Below are 22,906 nucleotides of genomic sequence, written 5' to 3' on the forward strand. Positions count from 1 at the left end.
AAATCAACTGCAATGCAATGCAAACTATATCCCTGAAAATTATCAAAAGGTTAATGCAAAGACTGAGATAACATTAGACAGCATAGGTGTTCCTAATAAACCAACAATGGCATCACCCATTAGTCTTCTTTGTTGGCTATTTGTAAATCTGCAACAGCATGGCAACAATCCTATAATCTTGGAAGGTTTGGCAACAATTTATCGTCTAAGTAAGTCAAAGCAACACCTGCAGACAACTTCCAGTGAAACTGTTTTATTACATTTAACTAAAGTATCGATTTCAGCAAATCCTCCAATTAAAACCTTTCATTCATTCAAACCAGCTGCAGTTAAATTACTTCAAATCAGACGTAACCCCCAGTATTCCTGGACATGTGGACAAGTTTCTTGTATTTCTACACATTTGCAGTGTGTCATAAAGATATGCTTTTAAGTGAATATAAAAAAAATTGTCAATGGAAAACATGTATAACTACAGCCAACTGAAGAAAGGTAAGCTAACAAAAAAACAACTCAGTATTTAACAGCTGATCAGTTTCCTGATATGAAATTAGTCAAAGTCTATGTAAAAGCTCAGTATATGGCATTCCCATAAATACCACAAATCAGTCCATTATGGGCGTATGACCAGCACGGTCAGATGAGCTTGAAGGGGAATGCATGTTTGGAGAGGAGAGAGCAGCATGAATTATCATCAAGGTGCGTCCAGCTGTTCCAGCAAGTTTCTTCTCCTTTTCTCCAGCTCTCCTTCACTCAGCTCACTGCCCGACGTGTCCCAGCCACCCTTAAATGCGCCATTAAAAAAATACAAAGATTCAGTCATAGTGAAAATTAGATCTTTTTAAATAACTAGTTAACTGCAAGACCTTTATCTCATGCTAGAAACTGTAAGCTAACATATACGCTCGAGACTTCTTTAAAACACACTAACTTTGACCTGAGCCCCCCAGCTAATCTCACAATACAGGGGCAATTTTTTATAATAATAATAATAATAATAATAATAGTAGTAACATTCACCTCCTCTTTGGCTGCTTTCCTTTTGGGAGATTTCTGTTTGGACTCTGAGCGAGATTTCCCCCGAGACTTGTCGTTCTCTTTCTCCTTCTCTACCTCCTTTTCTCGCTTCCCATCACGGTCTCTTCCTTTCTTCTCGTTGTCAGAATCTGGAGACGCCTGTTTGTCATAATTACAGTTAGTGCACACACCAGTGTTGCCAGTACATTTGTATTTAAGACATCAAGCGCACACATTTGTTTCTTCCTGCACACTTACAGACTTGTGGCGTCTCTTCTTGCCCTTCTTCTTGTGCTTCTTGGATTTTTTATAGCTTCTCTCTGTTTTCAGGTAGAACATGTCAATGAACACACATTGTGGCACTTTTTCCCTTCCTAAATACACAAATCAACTGATCGGAGCTGTAAAAACACTCACCAGATTCTCCACTAGATGAACGTTCTGAGGGGGATTTGGACTGTGACCTCTTTTTCTTCTTGTGGTATTCCTCATCCTCAGACTCGGAGCCCTATTAAAACATTACAGATTAGCAGTGCATGATATGAGCAATGCTTTTTGTAAAGTGTGCTTTGCTACATCATTTTCCAGTAAATCTTTACATAAAATACAGAATGGAATGATGTGCATTCAGTTAAACCATGTATTTGACTAAAACAGTGGGCAGAAAAGTATTTTTTTTTAAACATTTGATCTGTGGTCTAAGTGTATAAAATGTTCATTTTCTTGTGGTGGTACTAACTGATCGAGAGCGGGAGCGCTTCCTGTGGTGCTTTTTGGACTTCTTTGAGTGTTTCTTGGTCCTCGAGTGGTGATGCTGGCACTCATGCTGTTAAATTAAATAAAAAGTAAATACCAGGTTAAACATCATTATAGTCGTCGTCAAGTTTAAAAACTTCATGCCCCTGCTAGCGTCATGACTCACCTCCAAGACATGCATGAAATCTTTGAATATTCTTTTCCTCTCTGACTCCAGAGTCACGTCTTCAAAGGCAGGCTCTTTTAGGAACCTCTCTCTGACCTGAAATGGTAAAATGTCAGTTATCAGGAAACATTAAATACAATCAAGACTGGAAAAAAGGGATCAGGATAAAAACAGAAAATAAACTGTGTTGCGAAAACACACGAATTTGATCCGCATTGAAAGTACATACTCCCTCCCACGTAGTCTCTGGCTCCAGTGGCGGTGTGGCCTGCTTCAGCATGTTCTTGAAAGCAGCTTCTTTCCTTTTCATCTTCCTGGCCTCCTCCTTCTCTCGCTCCCTCTCTCTGGCTTCAGCTTTCTCAAGCAACTAATTAGGAAAAAGGGTTTCTAAGTGAGTTAATCTTAGAATGAAATACAACAAACAGCCATGGTTCAACGCACACATCTTTCATCCCAAGTGAAGTCTTTCAGATGGGACAGGGCACAGAGCAAAAGGTGGGGTACACCCAGGAAAGGTCACCATATCCACACTTACAGCCAATTCAAACCTGCATACATCCTCAAACAAGCAGGTCAAGGCCTGTGCTTATGTATACTCATTAAAATTTCATTGATTTGGGCCTGTTTATCCTGAAAGGTGTATTATTCTCCTTTTTCCATAATTTTATAATCTGTAATAACATGTTTTTGTTTATTTGGGGGCCGTAGAAACAAGTAGGCTCAGCATTGATACATCTTGTGACGGCGATAGGTGGATTACGTGTGGATACAGAACTGATGAGATCACTTTTAACTGTGTGGAAAGATCTAACATGAGTTTTAAAATAATTATTAATTCAAATGGATATGATGAACGTATTTTAACACCTAACAACAGGATAAAACTTAAAGCTCTCTAAGCGAAGGAGAGGTGCTGGTTATTTAAACTGTGACCTGTTTTACATTTATTATGCTGATTTAATAGATTAAACCCAGCTGCTGTAGGGTCAGCTACTTAACAGTTCACCCTACTTTAATATCAATATTTGTGTCCATTAATGTTTACGAACAGGTGCCAACTCAAAGCATATGATGCAGAGCTGGAGTCTTACACTGTTGAAGGCTAGCTTTATATTTCCTGCATCCAGCGTGGTAGCTCTCTTATCTGAGCTGATGACTGATCCAAAGTCATCAAAGCTGGTGTTGACTTCAACCAGGAATCCTTTGTCCTGGGAAAGAACACATCAGATAATTATTAGATGTATAATTGGATCAATGCAAGGAAGGTGCACGAGTGCGAACTGTTCCTTAAAAATACCAAATATAAATAACATTTTATGAGGTTAGAGTAATACCTTAAGAATATCTTTGATTATTCTCTTTTCATCATGATAGCGTGCTTTCAAGTCTTCCACATAAAATTTGAAGAGGTCCAGGGGAGTGGAACCTGCGCAACAAACAACATTAAATTTAAAAATTGCAGCAAATAAACAAGGTTCAACAGCATCAGTGGACCACAACAAGGGTGCAAAACAGTGAAGCCAAATAATTAAAGATTTAGAGACTAGTGTATTATCGGAATAAGTATGAAAATTAAAAAGGAAAAAAATATGGAAATAATAAGGAAATTAAAAGAAAATATAACCTCAAAAAGCTAAACTGTGATTCATAAATCGTTTATGTTGTCAGTTGTGAATGTTTTATTTCTGTGTTTATGCTATGATTCAAGTCTGACTGTCACATTCAGCTCATGCAGACATGTGTGCGTGTGGCCTGCTGTCCTACCCGGCTGGCCCAGCATGTTGGCAAAGCGGATGTCTGAGCTCAGTGTCGGGTACATCTCCATCCAAGCAGACATGGAGTGAAGTTGGCCGTGATCATGAAGCTCGTCCAGAAATTTCTGAGAAAACAACAAGAAGAGATGAGGATCGCGAAAGTGTGGCCTCTTCTTTTGGCTTATATTAAAACTGTTATTAACCTGATTAAATGTGAAAAATTACATGCAGCGCATTTTTTTTGTTTCTTTTTGAGACATCAATTCTTTGTTTTTGCTTCTCACCTGGAAGGCCTCTCTATTCTTGCGCTGCCGTCTTCTTTCCCTGAGAAGTGTCTTTTGCTTCTCTTCCTCCTCCTCCTTCTCCAGAGCCCGAATATGCTCCTCAAAACATATAAGGGCATCTTCTTTGTCCATATCTGTAAGCAGATAACGGCACTATCAGTAGGCTGAACATATACAAACACACATTCATGCACAAGCACAATGACCTGATAAGAAATGTTTTTCTTCTAATTCTACTAAAACCGTTGTATTATCTCATACTTTGCAGCTCCTCATCCTCTGCAAAGGTAGGGTTATCTAGCAGATACTGCTGGGCCTCAGACCAGGTGGTGCGGTATGTGACGTTTGCCATGTTGTCCAAAATGTTCTTCAAAGCTTCCCAGTTCCTTTTTCTCAGCTGCTTGGCTTGCTCCTAAAGTAGAGAATACAACCAGATGGTAATTGCACTAGACCATAAAGCTCCTACTCCTAAATAGGACACTGAAAGAGGACTTATACACAATAATTATGCCAAACATGCTAACTAAAAATAAAATCAAAGATTCCTAATGCACTTTGGAGCCCTTACCTTCTCTTTTTTAGCAAGGTAGAACAACACGTCTTCATAGATCTCTAGCCTGTCTCTCTCTGGCACGCAGCTCCACACTTCAAGCTCACCAAACATCTGTTCTGCTTTCCTGGATTGCAAGAGTACGCACACAGACACACACACACACACACACACACACTTTAGAATATTTTTCCCACAAAGCCACGTGAGGGCACCATTTCACTTGCCAAATTTAGCTTTAAGGCACCAGTTGTTATGGTTTTTTGCGAGCCATCCCAGGCACAACACAGAAAAGTTATGTCTTTTAAGATGTGACAATGACCATAAAGAATATTCTATTCATGTGTGCTGAAAATATTCAATATATTTGACGTCTGTTGAAACCCTGTTGCTCAGAAGAGTCACTCGGTGTTACGGGCTAAAACAAGGTATTAAATGCAAGGACATACACCCACACAGCATCAGAAAGCCTTGCTCTCACCATCCAACTGCCTGTTGTGTGCCACCCCAGACTACAAACCCAGTGCCAGCAGAACACTGAAGCTGGCTTGTTGTCAAGGTCACCAGTTGATTACCCCTTTTCCTCTGCCCATCATCACGACTTTCATCCAAAAACTAAAGAGTGCCGATGAAAAAGACGTTCCAAGAATTTATTAAGAAGTTATATGATATTTTAAGTGTTTTATGTGTTGTTCACTGAGATCGAGTAAGTTTCCAATAAGTGTGTTTGTTGGAAAGCTGTTGTAGACATTAGCAAACAAAATCAACAACAAAAAAAGCTAAGAGATTTTGAATTAGATATAACCTTTATGTCACATGCACCTTGACTTTGAATAGATTCATCAATCATTAACTTTCTAATGAACTCATTACACATGCGAAACTTTGACCTTGTAACAATTTGTTATTGTGTAAACAAATTCAGCAATATCAACGTGACTAGCACTAACAGGTCAAAGTAGCTTAAGTGGAAGTCAACAGTGCTGTAACTGCACGATGGTGTGCAAGCGCCACAGATGTCCTCTCACTCAACCAGTCTGCATAATCATATTGACAGTTCAGAGAACTGCAAATCAATGCAGGGGGGAAAAAAACAAAATACTTTATTGCCATATCACAGTAACACTTACTTGTATCTAGTGGTAGATGTCATCTTTTCATGGTTCTCCAAGAATCTCTGAAAAGTCTCTTTTGACTCTTTGTATTTAATTCTGGCCTCCTCCTTTTCTTCCTTCTCTGTCTGGACTTTGTATGCATTGAACGCCTGCTTCTTTTCGCTCAGCTTCGGAAGTGCACTTTGTTGACAAGAAAAGTAACAAATTGTAAGTCAGAGATGGTGACAGTTTAAACTTACTATTGTATGAAGGATAAACAGATCTCTGGAAAGCATTGTACCTGTAGCGAGGATCATTGATAATCAATTTCATGGCCTGTTCCCAAGAGGAGTTGGAGGATACACCCTGAAATACAAAGGATAAGAAATATTCATGATGGTTTCAAATAAAATCTGCACTCAAGAAATATTTCAAAAATATTCACATGGATTGCCTTGTTGTCCTGTTCGAAAAAAGTACATCGACCTGGATACGAAAATGGAGCTTTTTGCTGCTTTGGTCTAGAACAGAACACATTTTCTTAATTACTAATAGATGGTGGGTTAAAAGGTGTGGAGTGGCAATAAATCAAGAAGTGCCACCAAGGACCTTTGTAAGTGCCCTTTCAGCCACTTGCCTCTCCCAAGGAGTGACTACTTCATCCATTATGACTGATTCCACTATGTGCCTCGGTCTTGTCAGTTGTCACAGTTATTCTAACTCACTCAGGCATGCCACTTTCTCTCGCTGTCTTAATCCCAGCCAGTCCTCGTGCCTTTGATCCAATAAAGCTAATCATAAAGACACAGCCATTAAGATCTTGCAGGAAATGGCAAGCAATCTCAGAGGAGAGCTTTGTGCACAAAATTAAAAAGCTCCTAAATATAGCAACATTCAAGGTGGGTGGTGCTAGGCCGCCGTGCAAGCCGAACACACAACACGTCCACAGCAACAGGAGGTGAGGTTTAATAGGCCTCCCAGGGGCTCAAGAGCAGGGACAGGGATTAGATCCAGGTCTGAATGCAAATGATGTGATGATGAACACATCAGGCACTAGTGAACACTGAGGTGGCAAAAGTAGTCTTAAAAACAAATGAAGATTTGGATTCCAGTGCCAACAACAGAGCAACAGTCAATGGATACTTAAACACACACATTAAAAAAACAACCCTCAATGGAGACAGTTGAAAAGCTGTAGGATGACTTTTTGGGCACAAAAAGTAATCAAATTATCAGATATTTGCTTTCTGATTTAAAACACGCTCTGCTTGATTAAAGAACCAAATTCGTGCAACATCATGAATCAAATTTTGCTGCACACTTGTTGACTGCCTAACATCTCACATAATTAATTTATACACTGAAAAATAGAGAACATTTTAGAGTCAGAATCTGAAAACAAGAATGACTGTGACCACTTAGTACTCCCCTGCAGTAAAGGCATGCCTTCTCTCCTACAGCTTGTTAACAGCCTGACTCACCTTCTCCTTCAGCAGCTCTTTGAAGGCCTGCTTGGCTTCTTCTTTTGTATTCCATTTGTACGTTTTCTTCTGAAGTTCTGGCCTTTCTTCTTTTACAACCTCAACACTAAGAGCAAAGAAAATTATCATTGACACTGAGCACTTTTGTAGTTCTCTGCAATCAAAGATGCATTAAAAAACGGCTTTGTTACACCAATATTATAAGTAGAAAGTGCTCTGTGAACGCTAACCCAACAGAGCTGTGGTGGCCTGAGATGACCATAATGGGGATACCTTTTAAAGCTAGTTTTTGGTTACAAGCCCGACATGGAACCCGACGTATTAGCCAGAGGTCCCTTTACTACAGTTTGGAGCAGTGGACCCTTTTTATATATGCACGGAATAGTTTTCTACAAGATCGCTGCAAAAAGTGCAGCCTTACCTAATGTCCACACTACTGTTACTCATTTTATATTAATATTTAAAAACCGCGTTGGTATTGGTGGCGTAACAGTAACAGTAATAGTAATAAATCACACAGCAATAGTACAGTCATGTAGTTGTAAAAAGCTTGATAACATATTAAGTAATCCTAAGTATTCAAAATACATTACCGGTACTCTCATTGAGTAACGTAACGGAATACGTTACAGAATACATTTTGTGGCATGTATTCTGTAATCTGTAGTGGAATATGTTTTAAAAGTGCACCCCAGGGTGGCTGTGGCTACAATGTAGCTTGCCATCACCAGTCTGAGTGTGTGTGTGAATGGGTGGATGACTGGATGTGTAAAGCGCTTTGGGGTCCTTAGGGACTAATAAGGCGCTATACAAATACGGGCCATTTACCATTTAAAAGTAACCTTCCCAACACTGCTGATGTCATTGTTTGAAACTTTACCCACATTTAATAAGAGCACCGGTTTAACAATATGTGACAGGAAATGAGGAAAACCATAACAGGTCCATTTAAAAATTTGCTTTGACCATCATGTTCATTTAAATGAGGAAGCGCAATCTAAGCTGTTGGTATTTTGATGGCAGATGTGTTACAAGCTTGCATTATATTAACTTCTCACAATCACATGGGTTTTTAGCACCACTATAGTGATTTTATGAAAACAAAAACAGCAAAAAATTTTAAACAATTCTTAAACTAACTTTAAAAATGAATTACTTCAGAGGCTTCCATTTCCATTCAATTACAACAAGTTTAAAATGTAAAATACTGTAACTGATACTTTGAGTATTTCATGTTAACATCTGCATAAAACTGTATGAAGACCTTTTCCTTCAATTCCTTACTCCATGTAGCCACCAAAAGGCAGCAGGGTGTACAACAATCAATCAGAACCCTAGGATTTTATGAGTACTATGGTGGAATACACTGTCATAAACATAGTGTCTACTGTGTTTAACTAATTGAGAGGAAGATGGTACAAAATAGCCAAACTGAGGAAAATCTCTGGCTAAATCAGCAGATCATTGTGCATTACAGCCTACTTTCCAACTTCTTCTTAAGCCAAAGCCCATTCATTATTTATTTTCTGAAATGGATTATGATACAGCCGTTGAGTCATATCTTATGATATGACTGTTTAATAATAATAAAACTAGAATAGCTCAGACTGCTGTGGTTATATCAGTGTGAGAATTAATCAATTTTTATTATTTATTTACATCAATACTGTAAAAGTTAAATTAAAAAAAAAAATCCACCATCTGCATCTTGCTGCAGATTTGTGGAGCTATGTGGTCTCTCTCCACTGCTCTGAACCATTCTCACAATAATGTCATTTCCTGGAAAGGCCTCTTTTCATTTGCCGAGCTATTGTTGTCATGCATCACTCTGACCAGCACAGCTGTTCCAGATCGATGAGAGCAGCAATGTGGCTGGCTTTGAGTCCATTTATTAATCACTACACCTTCTGATTCATAATCCACTTCAACCACAACAGCAGGTATGCTTGGAGATAGCCACACAGGCAGACATGTCATTGCGCTTGCTCAGTTAAACCCTAGATTTATAATTGTTTACCTGGCTACAGCCTCGGTAGCTGCTGAAGTCTCAGAGGAAGCCACAGGTGCATCAGCCGTCTTCACCTCAGGTGTTTGAGTCACTGCTGCCTGGGATGGTTGTTCCTCTGAGACTACTACCGCAGTTTCCGCCTCCACTACAGTCGCTGCAGGAGCTACATTTTCTGCTTGCACAGCAGGAGCTGCAGTGGTTCCAGGAGCCGCTGCCTCTGCAGTCCTAATGTAAGATCATGACAATAAAGCCATACGAGATTAATAATTGTTGATGACTGCTGTATTTGTTAACCTTCATACAAAATGAAGACATCCAGAGTAACAGCAAACTCTTACCCATTCTCCTCTGCTTTGATCATAGCTGGAATTGACAAAAGAGATAACAGTTAAGGCGCTTGCTTTCATTTTTAATCATGCAGCAGATCAAGAGACCTTTTCAAAGATAAATGTACTAAAGGAGCCAACAAGTGTCCTGTGTTTTGTAAGTCCTTTGTTTGCACATCAATCACACCACATCCCCTAATGTATGGAGTGATCTGTTGACAAAGTCAGCATTCTTCCAGTCATTGTGCCATTAAAGGCTTTTCTGTAGAAGGCAACATTTTTCAATATAAAAATCCCTGCCTTTCATACAACAGCTTTGATATAATCAGATACCGCGCTTTACCTTCCAGGTCCTCCAGCTCTTTGGGTTTTGTCCATCTTGACTCCTTTGTCTGAGAGTTGTAATAATAAGGCTTCCCTGTGTCTGACTTGTACTCCTTCCAGGGGCATTTTGACAGCATTTGCTAAAGAATTCAAAGAATGATGGGAAAGGTTTTTTAATAAGTTTAAATGAACAGCAAGGCCTTAATTAGTGTGAGTCAATATCCATAGTCCAATAACAAATCAGTTTTTTTAAGTATAGATGACGCACATATTTTAAAAATAAAACTGTTTAATATATGCACACAAAGGATTTAAATAATTCCCCCAAAATGAGTGGGGCAAAATCCAATTTAGCTTAATCTGGTACATTTACCATTACTGTAATTTTAATACGTGAGCACTGCAATTGCTAAGTGCCAAATGAATTAAATGTATGTGAATATGCAAGTAATATAAATAGTTCAAATTAAAAGCTCTGTACCTCTGCAGGAGATTTGAGTTCATCCGGTTTCTCCCATGTGGATTGCTTAGTCTCTGTGTTATAATAATAGGTCTTTCCATCTAGTGATTTATGTTCAGTCCACACGGATTTCTGAAGCAAACAAACACGACAGATAAATCAGATAATTATTTTGGTTGCATTTTGAATGATTTTATAGTTCCTTGTTAATTGTGTCTAGTCTTTCAATGTTTCATGTGCACAAACCTTCTTGGGCTGTTCTTCCTGCGGGGATCCATTTGTGGTACTCTGCAGGGGGAACGGAAATAAATGTTGTGAGACAGCAGGAAAAATACTAGAGCTAATGATGGTAGCTCAAAATTGTCAAAGCTTGTAGACTTCCAATTACTACATATCAAAAAAATGTTATACTTACAGATGTTCCAGGAGCAGCAGCTGTGAAAATAAACAAGACAAAAAGTAGTCAGACTTTAAACTTCTAAATACGCCTAAACATTAATTTTACTGCATTAAGTAAAAAAATCCTACCTGTGGAGTCAACACCAGGCTGTCGACAGGAAAAAAATAACAATGTTATTGGTGGATTATTTTTTTTCCCAGTCTTAAAGTGCACATCTACAGATTCATTATTAACAACAAAACAGTAAGAGACACAGCTTTCCTAATCAGTACATTACTCCACAACCACAAGATGTATAGCTAGTGTTTGGTTACATGTGTCTTATGATCACTAAACCCATCTGGACAATAATAGACACATTGCATGCAAGTGTAAAATTTTCATTAGCTAGTGTTTAATTTGGTTTTTTAGCTGTTTTGTTTCAACATGAAAATATATTTTTTATGGAAGGTTATAAATTTATAGCCAACAGTAGTGTTCCATGGCTGTGCAAATGTTTCATTAGGCATTTCACAGACTGCAGTGTATTTTAAGACGTGTGAAGCAGAGCACTCAAGAAACATAGTGAAAAGAGTTACCGGTCCCGTTGGCTGTACAGCCGCAGCTGGTATGCGAGGGGGCATCATCATTCCTGGCATCATAGGTGGCATCATGCCTGGCATCTAATAAAAGAGGCACCATGAAATATTCATCTGGTATTTCCATGCTACCTAATCCAGGCAGAGGTATTTAGACACAGTGTGAAACAGGTTGCTGGTGTGTAGAAGGCTGCTTGACTGATTATGCTGCGCTTACTGAAAGTGTGATGCCACAGCCTGACACCTGTGAAGCAGCAATATGCCAAACTACAGTGTTTCACCACCTCTTCAGACTTGCGTTTCTGGCACTCTGATCAAACACTCCTCCCCATGATCACGCCTATTTATGCATGACAGGATTACATGCATGATCCACTTTTTTTTTAATCACTAGATAAAAAAAAAGAAAAAAAGACTACAGCTACATCATGCCTATTTATTCATTAACTGTCAGCTAATGAAAGAGATTTAAACCGACGAACTAGAGCAGGGCGATATGTCCAAAAATATTTATCACGATAAACATTTGAAAATTTGCGATAACGATATAACTGACGATATAATTGACACCAGACAAAATACTTTACAACTCCACAACTTTATTAGTGCAAAAAAAAAAACCAAAACAACAACATCAATGTATTTTCACTTAAACAAGCAGCTGTTTTATGTGCATTAAAGTTATATAAAAATGTAACAGTGCAAATGCAAATTCCTTTCTGACAGTTTAACCAAAGGGCATTTCCAGTGGAAATTGGCCGACATATCCTCAGCATAACCATGTATAATATCCATAAAACTTAAAAAGAGGTATTACACACACAATACGGTAATATTATGTTGAAGCACATTACGTATCACTCCGCGAGGCTCCTGACTATGGTAGTCGTAATGCTCCGACAATCCATCAAGCGGTGCGGCTTCGTAGCTTAGCCAAGTCGTACTAAAACATTTGACAGATTTTCGAGCGCCGTGTACCACATACAATCGTTTCGAGGTCAGTAAACACAACCAGAATTCATACATAAGGCCCACTGGATTATAAGGGGCACTGTCGATTTTCAGAAAAATCAAAGGATTGATTTTAAATGTGCCGTATTTTCCAGAAAACACAGCAACAACGACGGCCCGCTAGCTTGCGCTACCAAAAATAGTGCTTTGTTGTGTTTTTGACGGACGAAAGCTAAACCAGTTCCACACCCCTGAAGTTGCAGCATTTTTACAAACCAATTCTGGTTCATCAGTTTCATTTAACGATCTGCTTTCGCCGCCATGCTTTTTCTGCCGTTTGCGTATGAAAACAAAGGCACTGCGCATGCGCGTTTTACCCATATTATATCGCGATATTTCATTTTTCTATCGTTGCCCAACATTATACTGGTATTACCGTGAACGGTATGATATGGCCCAGCCCTATGACGAACAACATTTTTTCTTCAGTTAATTAGCGCCCCTATCAAGCATTTGGAGCGCTACAAGATAAGAAAATATACCTGGTCTGTAAATGTTGATGGATGTGGCTAACATGAAAGTATAACCACTTGATACATGCAACAATGATCAGAACAATTCAAGCAAATAACTAGAAAAAAATGTTAATTCTTTCACTTTAAAACATTTTGAGATGTGTCTCATTTAAGGTTATGCTTCTCCCTAAATTATTAAAGTGGAGGGAGAAATAAATAGGCTGCCTAGTCCCTAGACTTTATAAGGCACAGAGGACAAAAAGAGGGGAAAAAAACCAATACAAACAAATCTATGAGGTTACTACAAAGCTCACCTGTCCCATTGGTGGTGCCCCCATTGGTGGCATTATACCCGGGGGAATTATACCAGGAGGCATTGGTGTCATGCTGGGAGGTCGCTGTCCCATAGGGGGCATTCCAATGGGAGGGAAATGAGGTGGTATTCCAGGTGGTCCCATCTTCATAGAAGAAGGAAGACAAAAACATTATATCGTAGTTAGAAGAAATACTTTCTTAACCCTCTGAAATTACCTGGATCTCTGCAGTGTTCCATATAATATGCAATCTAACATTATACTGAATCACAGTTAATTACACATAATAAGTAAGACCTAAAAGGGGGAAATGAAAGGAAGCAAGTGCAACTCTCTGCTCCTTCAAAGGCTAATTTAAGTTAGGTGTTCTAGCTGAGGAGATAAAATAGGGAGTGTGTGAACACTGGCTGCCACAGTGTGTGATGAACATGGCAGAGGAACTGTGCTTCAGTCACACTAACTTTCACAGGACCTTAGGAGAAGCACTACACATGCACTAAACTGGAAAGAGCAAAAAACTAAATCAAATCTACAGATGTGGAAGTTGACACGCGAAACAAACGCAAGTGAAGAATATATGATCAGGTTTGCAGGAGGATGATTAATATGAAAATCAAAAGAATTGTGATTTATAGTAAAGTTATTGTTTTAAATATACAGATGTTAATAATTACTGTGTGAGAGAGGACGTTTGTACAGTTTTGTTGAGATTGGGTCACCTATAAATACATAAATACAAGTAAGACTGTTAGGGTTTCTCCTGCACAGAAAAAATGTTTGAGCATGAAAAAACCCTCTCAGTTTCTAAATGTACCTAAACACGAGCCCAATCAGCCCAATATGCAATATTGAAAACCTGCAAAAATGTGTGCAAAGATAAAATCAATGTCTGGAAAGGTCCTTTCTTTTTTTCCTTAAAACAAAAGAAGAGAAAAAAAAGGGCGTTTGTATCATTATTTAAACAGCTACTGGAAACAGTTTTTGTAAGATGTTGCTGCTGCTATAGGAAGCAAGAGTTTACTGGTATTCTTGCCTAAGAAATTTATTCATATAACTGCCTATAATTCTAACTTTAACCCCCAGCAAATTTATAAGTAATCAATGCAGAAATCAAAGTAATTCAAATTATGTTCATTTGGATCTGTAAACAAAACTGCATTTTGATGACTTACAAATGGGGGAGGTATCGCCGCGGGCGGTACACCTGGATAAGGTGGTGCTTGGCTCGGCCCATTATTAGCTTCCGACGAAGACTGTGAGGAGTAAGAAACACCACACAGAGTTAGTGAACTCCCAACAGCCAGTTGTGCAGTTAGCAGTGTGCTTCAATCAGGAAAACTACCATTTCTCCAGATATGTGTTTAAGGAATTGTGAAATTAAGTAGTTTACAGCTAATAAAGCACTCTAAATAAATTTGGCTGCTCCCAAATAAAAAATGCACATAAAAAGTAAAGTAATGGCTACATTGCGCATTTCAATTAGTGCAGTTACATGAAACCACAACGAGTGTGTGAATATTTGGTTTGAAAGTTTAAATGAGGTAGTACTAATTGGGGTGTCAGTAATCAAAACATTATATGAAATCAGTTTTAATTTGACATATATAAAGCTTGTAATGTCTAAAGACAAAAGACTAGAAAAACTACACAATTCTCGTTTTGCGACAAATTATCAAGCATTTGGTTTATTTAAAAAAACGTATTAATTTAAAAAGTAATATCTGCATCATTAACTGAGGATGAAACGGTGCCTACCTTAATCTACACCTTTTAAACAAGTGCTTCCTTTTTACATAAAGAATATTTCAAAGACTTCCGGTTTATTCAGAATGAATAAGGGTCCTCTAATGCGGACACCAACATTACATATGGCACAGGCAAACACATGTACCCATAGCCTGGGTAACAACAAATTCATGCGTGAAGCTTTAACATTTTTTGTATCTGAATAACGAACCCTAAAGAAAGCCTTGTAGTTTAACCAGACAATATATTATCATGAAATAGCATAGTAATGATTGTTTTCGGTGATCATATGTCAAATATGGTCTATTTAAGTCCACTCATTTGGGTGCATGAGTGGGATATTCTATTTTACTACTACGAAATTACTACTTTTAACCGATAAAGTTCACTTAACTCCTGACTTAATCTGATCAGTAACGTTGGCTGTGCTAATGTAAATTATGTGGACTGGTAACAATCGTAAGAACCTGAGATAACTGCTGCTGTTTGTGATGAATGACTGCAGGCTCCGTCTAATCTCTGGAAATGAATCGTAAAAGGCTAACGCAAGAGTTCAACTGCTTAATTATTCAACTAACCAAATACACTTTCACCACCGTAATTTTACTTCACGAATACCGTAACACGTTTTGCTGATTTTACACATTAACAAATCAAAGGGCGTGCTATACCCAAAAAAGCTTCAGCTAAAGGAAACCGCTTATAACACGAAGGTAGGCACATACCGCTTTATTAGCCCACTGCTAACAAGAAATGCTAACCCGTGGTCTTTGATACACGGCATTGTAACGGTATAGTTTAGAGAAGAAGATGGCTGCTAACCAGGCCTTAAAAATTCATACACATAGTCTTAACAGTTTTCGTCTTTTTCGTTACCGCTATAAACTATTTTTTGAACGCCTGCACTCACCATGTTGAAGAGAACAACCTCCGAGAAATTTGAGCACTTCTCAACAACAAGCAAAACGATTGGTTGAGCTTCCGCCTAGCGCTCAGAGGTCAAAGGTAACAATTCTGTAGCGTCATTCTGCGTTGGAAATGCGCACCAATGCGCAACACCACCGTTTCCTCCAAAAGAAACTGGCGTGTTAACCAAGGAAGAAACAGCGATGGAAAAAAACGTCCACTTTAAGTCAATACGCTATAGTCAAACTTAGACATAAAATTATATGTTTCTTGATGTTAAATAGCTTAAAGTAAAAAGCTGCATGAATGAATGAATGAATAAATAAATAAACAAATTCTATTTTCTATTATGAAATTTAATTTATGCCATACAATATATGCAAATATAGAGAAAGCCACATATACTTATGACTTGTCTCATTATATGGTACTGTGCAACAGTCTTGATCCAATCCTCATTTCTTTATATTTTGCTAGGTAGAATGGGCAATAGGCGCAAGAATTTATTAAAATCTGCGTAAACGTACATGGAAATAAAAATATAAGCCAAAAACAGAGACTGAATCATTCTAAGAAGCTTGAAAATCAATATTTTGTTTGACCATCTTTATTCCTCAACAGAGCCTGAAATCTCTTAGGCAAGCTATCTTGTAATTTCTTCAGGAAGGTAGTCTTCATGAACAGTTATCCAGGCTTCTTGAGGGACATTTAAAGTTCTTCTTTGAATGCTGGCTGCCTTTTGTTCTGTTATCTGTCAGGATGATTGCTTCAATTATGTTGAGGTCGAGGCTCCGGGGAGGCCCATCCATGATCGATAGTATTCAACAGCTTATCAAATCAGATAAGCAGCTTAATGCATATTACTAATCAATTAGTTTATTTTTCATTTGTTGCCTTAAATAATTAGGAACACCTGGTAAGAGGTAATTGTCATTATGGCACTAATTTACGAACTGTTAAATCCTTATTTTTAACTGTTTTAGTGTTCGTGAATAAATACCCATCAGGTTGCTCTTTACACCGTAACAGAGAGTGATTCCCTTTTTTATTTTTGGTGTTACAACAGGTACCTATTTCAGAAGCTGAGGTAGCTGGTGTTCAGACACAGCAAAATTACCTCAGTGTATTGGGGATCATTTGAAGGACCGGCTGTGATTTTCCAATTATTGGCTTCTGTGACACAGCTCTTAGACCTCTGTGGTGCTGCAAAGACTCCCCATGACAGCGGAAATTATAAAGCAGTCAGTCTACACAGTTTAGCTTTAAGTGCCTTTCACATGGCTGCAGCACTCACTTTTTCTCCTTTCCTTCTTGCTTCTGCATTCCAGTCATATATTTTCCACACAAAACAAGGTTAAGGAGTAGCTCACCCATTAAGGTGTTTATTCAAACAGAAAATTAGTTTGATGGCCTAATGAACATGTTTTCATTTATTGCTGTTCTTGCTCTGCAGATCGCCTGGACTCTATATTAAAGATTTTGAACAATCAGATCCGTGCGTGTGTGTTCAGATCTTTTCAAAATGAAAAATCGATTATACAGGTATACGCGATGTCCGGTTTATCTTTATGCTTGTCAGTGAAGTTGTTTACCGGAGTTGTCCCTGGGATTTAGAGTGATACCGAGGTGTGAAGCATGCAACAAAGAGTTGGAAAACAGATGAGCCCTCACTTGAGGCAGACTGCAATAAACTCTGATGCATTTCCTGACAAGCGCAGGAGAATTCCCTATCGATTATCTTAACAAGCTAAAAAACAAAAAAAGGAAGTGACAGTGAGGGGCAGAGATAGATCAGGCTTCAGTCTAATGATGGGAGTCAGTCAACCACAGTGCATCAAACAAACAAAAAAACAGCCATGAGTCAGCATCGCTTGTACATAGCTGCTTTGACAAACTGATTTATTTTTTATGAATAAAGACATATTATATTTAAAATCCTTGAGAATGCTATGATGTTTCCAAACTAGTTTTCACTCTTCAGTCCTATACGCTGCATATTTATGCGCATTGGTGTTCCATAGTTTCACTGTTTGCCAGAACCTCATTCTTGTGTTTGTGTGTGTGTGTGTGTGTCTGTTTGTCTGTGATTGATTCACAATATTTGATGTGGTCAATGTTTGCTTCTGGCCATTTTACCCAGTGAGCTTTGAGCCCAGCCTGCTGCTGACCTGCCTTACAGGCACTCTTCTCTCATCTGACAATTGGCTTCCTGTCAACCACAGTCACATTAACTATCTACAAAACACAGTATTACAATTCCAGCTTGCTTTTCCATTTCCTCTCATAAAATAAAGGAGCAGAAGAAGCTTTGTTAAGATTAGTTTTTTCTTCTCTCAGCTGCACAGATTTTACAAAGAAAAAACAATTTTGGGTTGTAGACGCATATTAATGGATTTTTTTCATGATTTATTTTTAGCTCTTTTTAGTTAAGATTTTTTTTTATGTTCACATTGCCTCCAGTTATTTCTTTGACAAGCAAAGGCACGCTGCTTAACCAAAGCTCTTGTGCTTTTTATGTTTCTTGAGAAAATATTTTTTTTCTTTCTAAAAGCCTTTTTAACCTGTGGGTGATTATTGAGCCACATAATCAATGAAATCATGACCTCTCAGCCCTGCTCTTAAAAAAAAAAAAGTCAAACATGACATATGGCGTCCTTGCTATATGCTGCCTGGTTTCTACTTGACTTTACATTGTACTGCTTCTAGGAATTCAAGAGATCGCAAATTAGGGATGTAATTTTTCTCACCCTGTGTTCTGCAGAGAAAATTTATTGCAGGAGTTGAAAAACTATTTTTGGCAAGATTCTTGGCTGGGGTGCAATTATCTCACACAACACAAATCTGTTGATTGCCGAGCACCAGCTAGTCACAGTCTCTGCTTCTGAAAGAGTTGCTGATTTCACAGATATCAGTCATTTTGGTCAAATGGTCTGTTTCTTTCCCTTTGCAATGCCACCCACACACATGCGTTCGTTGCTTTCTCAGACAGAAATGACAGAAAACCTATGACCACGGCATCAGGGCAAAGCGGAGTAAAGTAAGCAGGCATCTCATTGAATGTCACGGGAAATGTCAGACACTGTACTTGGTGTTATTTGTACACTTTTTAGACTTCACTTAGAAAATCTCTGAAAGATTAGTCTGTAGAGTAAAGAGACAACTTGAAAAGGTTGACTTTCTGAGTTGCTGAAATATGACTATTTCTTGTCTGATAAGTAAGAGATGTTCAGCACTTGTAAGTTTCCACTGAATGTTTCGGTATACCAGATGAATTCAGAGACTCTAATTTAGTTTGAAAGCAAACGTGTGCATACAACACGTTCACACTGTCTCATCTGCAAGCCCCTGCATGGGTGATTTAATATGTTTACTAACACTGATATAGATATCATAAAAAATATGAATGAAGTTAAGTCTTGCTAAAACTACATCAGAATGGTATCTAGATGGTCAGACTTTCTGGACTTGAATTGCAATTCCCATGTAATTAAGTAATTAATACATATCAATTAACTTTAAGTATTGGGGATACTTTAGGTATTAAGTTACTACCAGAAGACCTAATGTTAGTTTGGTGTGTAGATATTTTGGGGGGCTGCTAAAGCAATTCGTGGTGACCATCTCCAGGGTTTCAAAAGAATGGTCCCAAAAAAGTTTTCAGCTAGCAGCAGTTCTCTGTGAGAATTGGGAGAGTTCATAAATTGCTTTGAGATTTCAGGAAGGCATCAAAATTTGACAAAAGAAAGAAAAAATTGCCTACTCTAATGGATCTCATTTTCAGCTGAATATTACTCCTGAGCTGATCTTCTGATGGCTACTTCCAGCAGGCCAATCTGTCTGTCTATATGTGCATATTTGTGTGCATGTTTGACTGTTGGTATGATGTTTTTCTTAATGAAATGCTGTGTTAGTTTTACACTAGATCATCAGCTTTTTTCTTGATTTTTCCCAAAAAACTTAGAGGAGATTATCAAGAAGTTGTTTTTTGGGGGGCAAATGTGAGATGAGCCATTGTGTTCTTTTTGGTCCATAATAGTTTTCAGATTGGAACTCTCCCATGGATATCATCAGTTTTCTCCATCTGTGGATAATGGATCTCACTGTGGTATACTGGAGTCTCAAAGGCTCAGAAATGGATTTGTTGCTCTATCTATCTATCTATCTATCTATCTATCTATCTATCTATCTATCTATCTATCTATCTATCATCATCTATCTATCTATCTATCTATCTATCTATCTATCTATCTATCTATCTATCTATCTCTATCTATCTTATCCTATCTATCATCTATTATCTCTATTATCCTATCATCTCTCTCTCTCTTCTCTCTCTCTCTCTTCTCTCCTATATATATATATATATATATATATATATATATATGTATGCATTCTCAATGAAACTTTTACATTAAATTATTTGAATTTCAGCTTTAGATACTGAAGATGTCATTCACTTTGTCTTCAGTTTATCCTTATATCCAGTATTTTCTGCCTGTTTCCATTAAGACAGGGAGGATAAAATATAGATTCTCATTTGATTCATCTGAGGAAGGAATAAAGGTGGTGAGTTGTTTTCATTTGAGCACTGATGTCCAGCTGTTGCCAGTGGCACTCACTCGCCTCCGTGTCTGTGGCCTATAATGAGGGGAAATTGCTGGAAAAAATGGGGGGTGGGGGGAGCGTTGGAGGCGTAAAGAGGATGCCAGGGGATTTATGTGTAATACAAGTCTTTGAAATGTCCCATATTTCAAATTTCATGCAGAATATTTTGCTACTGAGATGTGTTCTCATCATTGGAGGTGGTGGGGGGTTCATCAGGAATGAAGGGCTGCTGGAAAATCGCTTGTCTTATATGAAACCAGTAAATCTACGTGTGCACATACAGTAGTTTGCTGTTGTCTGTTTTGTGACGGCTTCTTTCCTGAGATTATTTTCTATGAACACTCGTTCTGATGAAGCTATGAGTTAAGTTTAAGAAAGGAAAAAAGTTCTTTATAGTAAAATTGAATTAAAGTGTGTTCATCAACTTTTGTTTGTAATTCAACTCACTGTGAAATCTAATCACAAATTAATATTTAATGAAAAATAAATTTTTTGCTTAAGAAAATGTCATCACAGACATGGTAGAAATTAACAGTGCATAGAGATGTGTCCACTGTAATTGCTTGTTTGTCATATAAATGAGAAGATGATGATGAATAAAGCTCATAAGCTCATTCTTATTCTGTCTGTGCAGCAGTTTAAATCATTTCAACCCTCCCATTTTTTATGACGCATATTACTTAAATTTATGCCTTATGCAGCCACACATTACACATCTGTAAACTCCACAGCTTTAATTAACACATGAGATCTCCATGGAGTGCAGCATCACATACACTGTCACATACATAAGACTTATCCTCAAACCCAAGATGAATATATTTGCCACAGGATCTTCAGCTTATCTCTATGAAGAGGGAATGGGTTACAGTGTAATCTCTGGATCAGATATGGCTTTTACCAAAGTCTCCATACTGCTCTCACAAGATTACTTCAAATTTTAAGCTTCTTTCAACACCAAAGCCCATTTAAAGCCGTCCTATCTCAAAGGAACAGCACAGGTCTTTCTTTTCCAAAGGAAGGGGAAAATACACAGAATCGATAAGCACATTGACTTACACTGCTCAATGTAATTGCTAGTATAGTCCCTCCACTCTTCATGGAACATTGTGTTCAGGACACGAATGAGCGGTCAATTAGCTATTACAGTACTCATTTGTGTGTTATTAATACCCTTCCTGTCTGTTTGACAGGAAGGGTATCTCCATGATGCTCACTAAACTTTCTGAATTATACAATCAGAAGTAAAAGATTCCCATCTATAGGGCTGACGTGACATCTGTTTGTGAAACTAAGCATGGCTGCTTTAAAAAGAAGTGCTGAGATCAGGTGGGTAACTAACATCAGGTGTGTAAAGACACACAAATCCCAAAGGGGGCTGCTGTGAGTAGTCTACTGTAAAATGGGGCCGTCATGGCAGGTTCACCACACCTTGTTAAATCCCAGAGCACTTGACAAACTTGAGATAAATACCTCCCTAAAATGCTCATTCAGAGGAAACATTTGACATCTGTTATGCAACAGCACTAATTCTGTAACACACTGGAATGCTTCTAAACATCTGGCAATACCAATTAGACACGCAAGACTGACCACTGGGGCCACAAGAGAGCAGAACATTTTGTTTTGAAGTTTTGTTGTCAGATGTTAATCTAGTTTTTAAATATACATTTGTGCATTAAACTTAAACTGATATATGTAGAGAGATTTTTAATATAAAAAATATTGCACTTAGAGCATGTGTGAGTTATTACAGCAAAATGTGTGAGAAGAAGCAGAAAATTCAACTCGCCAAGACTTTATCATATCAGAAAAATCATTTTAGGCATAAAATCTCATTGCTGACCTCAGGAGTAGAATGTGTGACCAAATCATCTCACCTTACATTTCACACTTTCTTATATATAGCTATCTAAAAATAGAATGTCAGTGATTCTGAGAAACTGGTGATATTTCAGCCAGCCTTAAATGTATTTTGTATTTAATCAGGAAATAGCATGCTGACATGAGATTCTGAGTATACAGCCATGTAAAAAAAAAAACCAGTCCTGTGAAAAATTAGCAGCCAGATGCTGTTAATCAAAAGCATTTGATTAATTGGTCATTAGCAAGTGTGAGCACCTCTATAAAAGCAGAGGTTTTGACAATTTGAGGTGCATGTTAACAAAATGGCACGCTCTTCCCAGCAATGGATGTTCTAGCAAATTCACACACAGAAATTGCAAAAAAAAAAAGAAAAAAAGAAGAAAAGCAAGAGCTACAGGCCTCAGTTGGAATGTATGGCTTGTTTAACGGGTAGCCATTAGGACATCTTGATGCATGCTCAATCATCCAGGTAAGTAAATCATTAATATGCAGATTCTCATGACCATTGATCAACAACCACTGATCAAAGCCATGAGAAAGTATTTTCTCTCTAGAGAGAACATGGCTTTGCTTAGATTTGCAAAGGTTAGGTTTGCAAACCTCAAGACTTCTAGAACCTTGTCATTTGGTCAGACGGGACTAAAGTGGCCAAAAGTGTGGCATGTTTGGCAATATTACACACAGCATAATAGCACAAACATCTCAAATAAACAGCCAATGCATAGGTGGAGTGGTTGATTTGAGCTTGTTTTGCAGACACAGGACCTGGGAACCTTGGAGTCATTGAGTCAACCCTGAACTTCTC

At 38.1% G+C, this 22,906-nt stretch overlaps 1 protein-coding gene across 2 annotated transcripts; it reads right to left on the reverse strand.

Annotated features, from left to right (window-relative positions):
* Positions 1 to 237: 237 nt before the first annotated feature.
* On the reverse strand, positions 238 to 15,730 carry prpf40a (PRP40 pre-mRNA processing factor 40 homolog A). Of its 2 annotated transcripts, XM_005918253.3 has the most exons (27): positions 15,635 to 15,730; positions 14,151 to 14,231; positions 12,979 to 13,122; positions 11,199 to 11,282; positions 10,749 to 10,767; positions 10,636 to 10,655; positions 10,467 to 10,508; positions 10,242 to 10,352; positions 9,780 to 9,900; positions 9,449 to 9,473; positions 9,120 to 9,335; positions 7,103 to 7,208; positions 5,923 to 5,987; positions 5,658 to 5,822; positions 4,546 to 4,654; positions 4,239 to 4,389; positions 3,978 to 4,111; positions 3,704 to 3,818; positions 3,274 to 3,365; positions 3,031 to 3,147; positions 2,169 to 2,306; positions 1,940 to 2,035; positions 1,757 to 1,843; positions 1,435 to 1,525; positions 1,276 to 1,337; positions 1,021 to 1,176; positions 238 to 784 (listed from the first exon to the last, which is right to left on the reverse strand). In XM_005918253.3, the coding sequence occupies exons 1-27, from the start codon at positions 15,635 to 15,637 to the stop codon at positions 695 to 697; spliced, it is 2,640 nt and encodes an 879-aa protein (XP_005918315.1). In that variant the 5' UTR covers positions 15,638 to 15,730; the 3' UTR covers positions 238 to 694. The 2 variants fall into 2 exon arrangements, with proteins under 2 accessions (XP_005918315.1, XP_014187872.1); XM_014332386.2 differs by lacking the exon at positions 14,151 to 14,231 and having other exon boundaries at positions 15,635 to 15,718.
* Positions 15,731 to 22,906: the final 7,176 nt, after the last annotated feature.

Source organism: Haplochromis burtoni, unplaced genomic scaffold (assembly GCF_018398535.1).
Source record: "Haplochromis burtoni strain Fernald_Lab_line unplaced genomic scaffold, NCSU_Asbu1 Contig_29, whole genome shotgun sequence".
Classification (NCBI taxonomy): domain Eukaryota; kingdom Metazoa; phylum Chordata; class Actinopteri; order Cichliformes; family Cichlidae; genus Haplochromis; species Haplochromis burtoni.